The sequence below is a fragment of the Oxyura jamaicensis genome, chromosome 3 (genome assembly GCF_011077185.1).
Source record: "Oxyura jamaicensis isolate SHBP4307 breed ruddy duck chromosome 3, BPBGC_Ojam_1.0, whole genome shotgun sequence".
NCBI classification, from domain to species: domain Eukaryota; kingdom Metazoa; phylum Chordata; class Aves; order Anseriformes; family Anatidae; genus Oxyura; species Oxyura jamaicensis.
The window spans coordinates 25,844,376-25,851,079 of NC_048895.1; the positions used below are offsets into that span (position 1 = coordinate 25,844,376).

Sequence of the window (6,704 nt, forward strand, 5' to 3'; positions counted from 1 at the left end):
TCTGAGCAGCTCTGTGGGCTGAGCAGTGGCAGGAGCCATCTGCCTGCTCCCTGCGGCGCAGAGCTGGGGCGGGAGTGACTGCTCACGACTACTTAGCTGCCTGCGTGCGGCTCTGGTGTCAAATGGTTTCTGCTCTGGGCTCAGCTCCACCTTTCCTCATCCCACCTCTGTCCTGCTGCTTCTGGGCTCGGCACCTTGCTGCTCTTTTTCCAGCTTCCTGGATGACCAAGAGGCCTGGGGCTGCCCCTCTGCTTCCCCTGCCCTTTGCACTGCAGTCGGGCCCCAGGTGTGGGATTGTCACGCTCTGCCATGCCCGCTTCTGGGCTTGGCAGGGGAAAGGGAAAGGGACACTGAGTCACACTGCCTGCTTCCCAGCAGCTGCAGGCACAAAATGGAGTGGGTTTTAGCCGGCCTCCATCTTGAACAGTTCCTCCAATCTGTTTTAAGCGAGAAAAGGGCCCTACTCCCAATGTGGCACAGAGAAGCTTCTGTTTAAAACCAAAATATCCGCTCTATTTTTAGTGTGGCGGCACACTGGGGGGGGGGGGGGGCCAAACATTTGGGGAAAATGCAGAGCAAATAAGTGGAGGCAAAGGGAAGGATGACAGGAGGGAGCTTAGACAAAACTCCTGGAGAGCCAAGTGCTATGAAGCCTGGGCTGTGCTTAGCACCAGGTCTGTCATCCTTACAGGCTGCTCCTGTGCCCGTCTCCTGCCTCTCCTGTTTCTCTGGGTGTTAGGCCAAGGTCCTGTTGCTCACCAGGACCTGACAGCATCAGCTTGGAGCCAAGGCTTTTCACAAGGCACTGGGCGGGTGGGTGGGATGTGTGGAGCTGCTGTGGGTACAAGTGTACCCTGTAAAGCCTGTTCCCTAGTACTCCCGTAAGCAGAGGTGCAAACCCGGCTGTGCTGCCCAGCTGTGCTCAGAGGTGCCTTGTAGCTGTGGGTCCAGCCCTGCCTGGGCAAAGGCAGAGGCACCCACGATAAAAATCATCATCATCATCATAAAAAAGAACGTTTACCCCCAGGGTACTATATGCAGCATATCTTTAATTTAATAAAATAGAGAAAAAAGTTGCCTTTCAAAAGTACCAAAACCTGCTGGCTTGTCAGTCAGGTCGCGTGGGGGAGGACAGGGTCCGCCAGTACAAGCCGGGCTCCTGGGGAAGAGCGCAGGAAGCGGCCTCCCCTGCCCCGTCCCCTGCGGCTGATGGGGCTGGTGCCCGCGTGCTCCATCCCCTGCGGAGCGGGGACAAGGCAGCAGGCTCTGCCCCTTCCTGCAGGCACTGGGGGGCTCTGGCAAGGCCCCAGGGAAGTTGGGGTCAATGCCTCCAGGTGGGCAGGGGGGAAAAAATAAAGAGGATGGTCGTTGTGCTTCTCTGAATGGCAACTACACAGCCCAGAAACCGCTGTGCTGAGCCAGCCTGGAGGTGATGCTGGCGTTCTGGGCGTTGCGGCCTGTGGCCTGTAACAGCAGCGGCTGTAACCAAAAAGTAACCTACAGCAACTCAGCAAGCCTCGGGAGCTGCGTCAGCCCCCCTGTCTGCATAAATGTCAGCCCGGACTGGGAGGTGTGAAGAAAAGTGACTTGGAGCTGGGGCGAGGGACTGCTGGACCCAAACTGAGGCCCTGGCCTTGACTCCAGCTCTCCCAGAGCAGATCCCAGGCCTGGGGTAGGGCAGGCTGCCGCATAGCTGCGCCCGTCCTACCTGGAGCACCTCCTGGGAAGGGGGGCTGGAGGGGCTGGGAGCTTCTGTCCTACTGCTCCCAGCCCAGCACAGGCTCAGCTTGGCGTTTCCCTCGTTGCAGAGGTGTTTTGAAGACAGAGCTAGCGTTGGTCCTCCTGCTGAGCTCTCCAGTAGTGACAGAAATGGAGACGTGTCAGCCGGAGGCGAGATAGGGCCGGGAAAACAGCTCCCTTGTTCAGTCAGTGACCTTGGAGGGAAGCCACGAGGCACAGGGGGGCAGGAGCACCAGCAGTCCCACGCTGGATTTCCCCCGGGTGAGAGCCTGTGCCTCTGCTGGAAGCCTCTGACCCGTTAAGGCAAAGAGAAAGGTTTGGAGCTGCTGCAGCCCCTTCCCCGGGAAAAGCAGTTGGAAAAGCGAGTCACTGGTCCAGCCGATCCGAACCCCACCCTGCTCCTCGGTGGGGTCCAAAAATCAAGCACGTGCCCCCCAGCAGAGGCAGGACAGCAGGCACAGCTCGGAGGCCCCAGCTCCCTAGACCTTTTGCACGGGGGTCTCGCCGGGCGGCAGCTTCTTGCTGCGCTTCTTCATGCGGCTGCGGGCGTAGACGCGGAGGAAGAGCGCCACGAAGACGACGGCGACGCCCAGCCCGCCCACGACGGTGACGGTGTGCCCGTAGATGAGGCAGGAGAGGAGGATGGCGAAGGCCTGGCGGAGCGTCATGATGATGGTGAAGACGGCCGCCCCGAACTGGTTGATGGTGTAGAAGATGAAGAGCTGGCCGCAGGCGGAGCACACCGACAGCAGCACGGCGTGGGCCGCGAACTCCGAGTGGCGAGCCATGAAGCGCAGCGATTCCAGCAGGGCGCCCTGCTCCAGCAGCGAGCCCACCGTGAAGAGGCAGGAGAAGACGTTGACGCCGAACATCATCTGCACGGGGGACATCTTGTAGGTGAAGAGGGCGTCCTGCCAGTTGGAGGTGAAGCTGTCGAAGATGATGTAGCCGGCCAGGAGGACGACGCCCGAGAAAGTGGTGACGGTGGAGGCGTGCCTGTTGGGAGCGCTGGAGAGCAGGAACATGCTGACCCCCACGGAGATGAGGGCGGCCGTCAGGTACTCCCAGTACTCGTAACTCTTGCGCGACACCAGTTTACCCATCATCATCACCGGGATCACCTTGGAGGCCTTGGCCAGCACTTGGGTGGGGAAGCTGATGTATTTGAGCGCCTCGTACTGGCACCAGCTGCTGAGGATGTTGGAGAGGGAGGCGAAGGAGTATTTGAACATGGGAGCCCCGTGGCGCGGCTGCTTGGTCAGGGCGCAGTACAGCCCGGCCACCGTGAAGGCCAGGATGCGGTTCATGAACACGAGGAACTGGGAGTCCTTGAACTTCTCACCGGGGTCCGTTTCGGTGGCGCCGTACGTCCTTGTCATCACGCGCTCCTGGAGGACGCCCCACGTGAGGTAGGAGGCCTGCAAAGCGGGAGGAGCACAGGGAGTCAGGGCCCTGCTGGCATCTATGCCAGGAGATCCTCGCCTGCCCCTTCCTTGCCTCAGCCTCTGCGTGGCAGCGCTAACCCGTGACACTGCGAGATGGGACCACCCCACCTCACCCACCTGTGGGAGCCCGCTGTTCCTTGTGGTTACAGCTGGGAACATCCAGGCCCAAACTAAACCAGCCCTGCTCCGTTTTCAGCCCCTTCAAGGGAAGAGAAGCCCACAGAGCGACACCCCAGCGTACAAGGAACGGTTGTTTTGGGCTGCCTGCTGAACCAGCTGGGCAGGATCACGGAACATTACCCACGCATGGCTGTGGGTTCGGTGCCAGCTCCCTGCAGCAGGGCCTGGCACTTCTCCCAGTGGCCTCTACATCGGTTTTCAGTTCCAGCTCCGCAGGCCCGTCCAAATCAAATCTAATTTCCAACCCGGCAGATGAAATTTTCCTCCAGGGATGGTCACTGTGCTGGCTGTCACCTCCGCTGTTTATGCAGCCCTGGTGCCACAGTGCCAAGCCCCTCACAAAAGGCGCACAGACATCTCTCATCACCCATCCCCTCCCGGGAAGCCGAGGTACAGAGACGTGAAATAACTTGGTGGTGTCCTCGCAGCAAGGCTGCGTGGGCTGGGATAGTGGGCCAGGATGTGGGTGTCTTCTGCTGGCTGCAGGTTTTCTATCACAGAAATTATTTTTAGTCCTCGCAGACCCAAAAAGCTGCCCTTCCTAATGATGCCTAGGCTGTAGATGAGACTTGAGGAAACTAAAAATAAAATTTCCTCTTTTTCTGTAGCTGAAGGGCAGTACACAGCAGCCCCAGAGGAGAGCCTGGGAGTTAAAGTGGGCTCAAACCACCTGCTGCTCTGATGAGGGCCAGAACAAAAGCAGCCCTGAAAACCCTGCTGACACTCAGAATTTTCCCTATTCATGGCTGCAGAGGGCTGTGATCAGACAGATGAGCTGTCCCAACTCAGATGACACCAGCTGGACAGCCCTCCACAGCTCAGAGGTGACACAGCAGTCCTGGAGGAGAGGCTGTGTCCCAGCCTCCAGCCCTGCAGTGCTGCATCCTTGGTCTTTGAGGGGCTGGTGGCACAGCCCCATGTCCAGCTCCCCCTCCCATACAAACACGCAGGGCCCCTACCTGTAGCCCAGCAGCACAGAAGAGCAGCTTCAGGACCTGCCGGGCTGTGGAGGACTCTGCGGGCTCTGCTCGGGGCGGCAGGGAGCCATCGTCCGGGTGTACAGACTTCACCTCGGAGCCGAACACGCATGACTTGATGACAGGGAAGCAAATGCCTCGGCCTGGAGGGGGTAAGAGAAGAGAATTAACCAAGGAGATGGAGACCAGTTCTTGTACTGTTCATGCAGCCCTGGAAGAAGTTTGTTTTGGGGTAGCTCCTAGATTTCTCTAGGACGCAAGTCTGCGCCCAGACCAGGCCTGCTCCTACAAAGCAGGTCAGGGACCCACCTGCCAGCTCTGACAGAGTAGGTGGGGAGAGCTCCCGGGGAGGCAGGATGCGGAAGGGAAGCTGCTGCCCTTACCTGTCTCCAGGTAGTTCCTTCTCTTGAAGTACTGGATGAGGAGGAATCCTGGCACCACGATACTCGCGTAGCCAGCAGCATTAACGAAGAAGCGGAAGAGCCAGAAGTCCCCCCACGCGTCCTGCAGGGCAGGGGGGAGCTCCTCACCAGCAGCCATGGTGGGGCGAGCAGCCAGCACGAGGGGAACACACAACCTGTGGGGATGAAGAGGCAGATGGTGGGCTGCCAGCACCCAGGTCCCACCCCAGAGACGACAGCAAAGATCAGCGTGCTGAGCAGGAAAGTCCCTCTGGAGTTTGTTAGCAGCTGTTAACAGTGTTTGCTCTGGCTCAGGAACACTCCGACTGGGAAGCCTGGGCTTCCAGGGTCAGAGAGGATGTTTGAGCGCTGCTGTAACGGGCTGGTTTTGACAACGCCCTTGTTGCAAACACAAGGAGCACCCTGCACTTCACCTTTTCAGGTTAAACTTTAGCGCAGCTAAATGCAGTTCGTCTTCCTGAGCGGAAAAAGAAAAGGTCATCAGATGGAAAGAGCAACTCCTACCTGGCAGCTCACGTTTCGAGCCTGTGGCCAGAGCAGCCTTCCTTTCAGAAATAAAACAGTTCAGAGCTTCCCCTCGGGCTGCACCAGGTGAGCTGGGAGGGCGCGTGGCTGCCAGGCTCCCCCACCTCCCCCCGGGGACAGCGCACAGCCCTGGGGCTGAGCATGCCAAGGCGCTCCCTGCACCTCAGAGGAAATTACCAGGGCTTACCCGCTTGGCAAGGCGCAGCCAGGGAGCGAGGCTGGGAAGGAACCTCCCTGTCAGCTGGCTGCTTGGGATTTTACCAGTACTAGCCGAGAAGGCACCTGATATTCTGCAGCTTTAGTCCTGTGGGGTCAGCCAGGCAGCTTTATAACAGCTGTAGGGCTCCGCAGAGGAGCTCGTCCCCCTGTCGCACAGCCAATAGAGGCCGTGCGATACCCCTACCCAGGGGCCACCCAAACACGATCTCTGGTAGCCCTACCATGCATCTCAGAGACTTGAACTTACAAACTTAAGGTTGTAAAGGCAAGAAAGTCCCCTGCCACCTCATGAACAACAAGCCCTCCCTCCCCGCTGCCCTCTTGTCCCTTTGGGAAAGGCCTCGGGGGCTTTTCTTATCTTCAGTTGCTGTGGCCAGGGCTCCGGAGTCAAACAACCCAACCTAAGCCGAGGCTGTGCTTCACCCTGAAATCTCCCTTCTCTGACTTACAGGGCCTGAAAATTCCCAACCTGGAGAGAAGTGCAAGCAGCTGGGGGTGGGTCTCCTCCCTCAGACCCCTCCCGTGCCACAGGGGCACCGGAGGCTGTCTGCCAGGGTGCTGGGGGACGTGAGGAGCACCCCGTGCGCCCGGGGCCGGAGCTGCCAGCCTGCTGCCAGGTTTGCCCGCGTGAAGTGAAGCAATCCCGGTGGCTCGCAGCCGCTCTCTGGCCAAGGAGCGCGGGTGGGAAGGCCGTTAGCTTTTGCAGAAGTCAGCTGTAGACGCGGGGTCGGTTGCTACGCTCGCAGGACACGTCTCCCTTCGGCGTGATGGAGGTGGAAAGCTGGCCTGCCCCGTTTGGTACGCCGCCGCCGGAGGAGAACCAGCCCCGCTCTCCCAGCAGCGGCTGCGGAGGGGAGGCCGGCGGGACAATGGCTCTCTGTGCCTGTGCCCACCTCCCAGGCCCCGGCAGCCGGCCGGGAGCCGAGGGAACAGGGCCGCCAGTGTTACAGGTGGAAGGGGGGCCGCGCGGGGCGCCACGCCGGGGCGGTGCAGGGAGCCTCAGCGCGGGGCAGCCGGGACGCCACGGTGACGGGCTGGGCTCCCTGAGCCAGGCAGGGCCCCGTGCTGCCGACCCGGCCGCTCCGCGATGCTCCGCCGGGCTGCGGCCGGAGGGCTGCCGAGCCCCCCGCCCGCACCACCAGGCGCCCCGAGCCCCGGCATCCCCGCCCCGGGACCTCGTTCCTCCCCCCGGCCCC

The 6,704-nt window shown here is 60.6% G+C and overlaps 1 protein-coding gene across 1 annotated transcript; it reads right to left on the reverse strand.

Moving 5' to 3' along the window:
* Positions 1-1,029: 1,029 nt before the first annotated feature.
* Positions 1,030-4,965, reverse strand: SLC35B2 (solute carrier family 35 member B2). Its single transcript, XM_035323352.1, has 3 exons — positions 4,726-4,965; positions 4,329-4,485; positions 1,030-3,162 (listed from the first exon to the last, which is right to left on the reverse strand). Exons 1-3 carry the CDS (start codon positions 4,880-4,882, stop codon positions 2,220-2,222), a joined length of 1,257 nt encoding a protein of 418 aa, XP_035179243.1. The 5' UTR covers positions 4,883-4,965; the 3' UTR covers positions 1,030-2,219.
* Between the last annotated feature and the right edge of the window lie 1,739 nt (positions 4,966-6,704).

Excerpts from the sequence above, each read along its gene's own strand:
- SLC35B2 (XM_035323352.1), bottom strand. The coding sequence starts at position 4,882 with ATGGCTGCTGGTGAGGAGCTCCCCCCTGCCCTGCAGGACGCGTGGGGG. Across the intron at positions 4,486-4,725 it reads AAGGAACTACCTGGAGACAG|GCCGAGGCATTTGCTTCCCT; the intron begins GTAAGGGCAGCA and ends TACCCCCTCCAG. Across the intron at positions 3,163-4,328 it reads CTCTTCTGTGCTGCTGGGCT|GCAGGCCTCCTACCTCACGT; the intron begins ACAGGTAGGGGC and ends TCCTCCCGCTTT.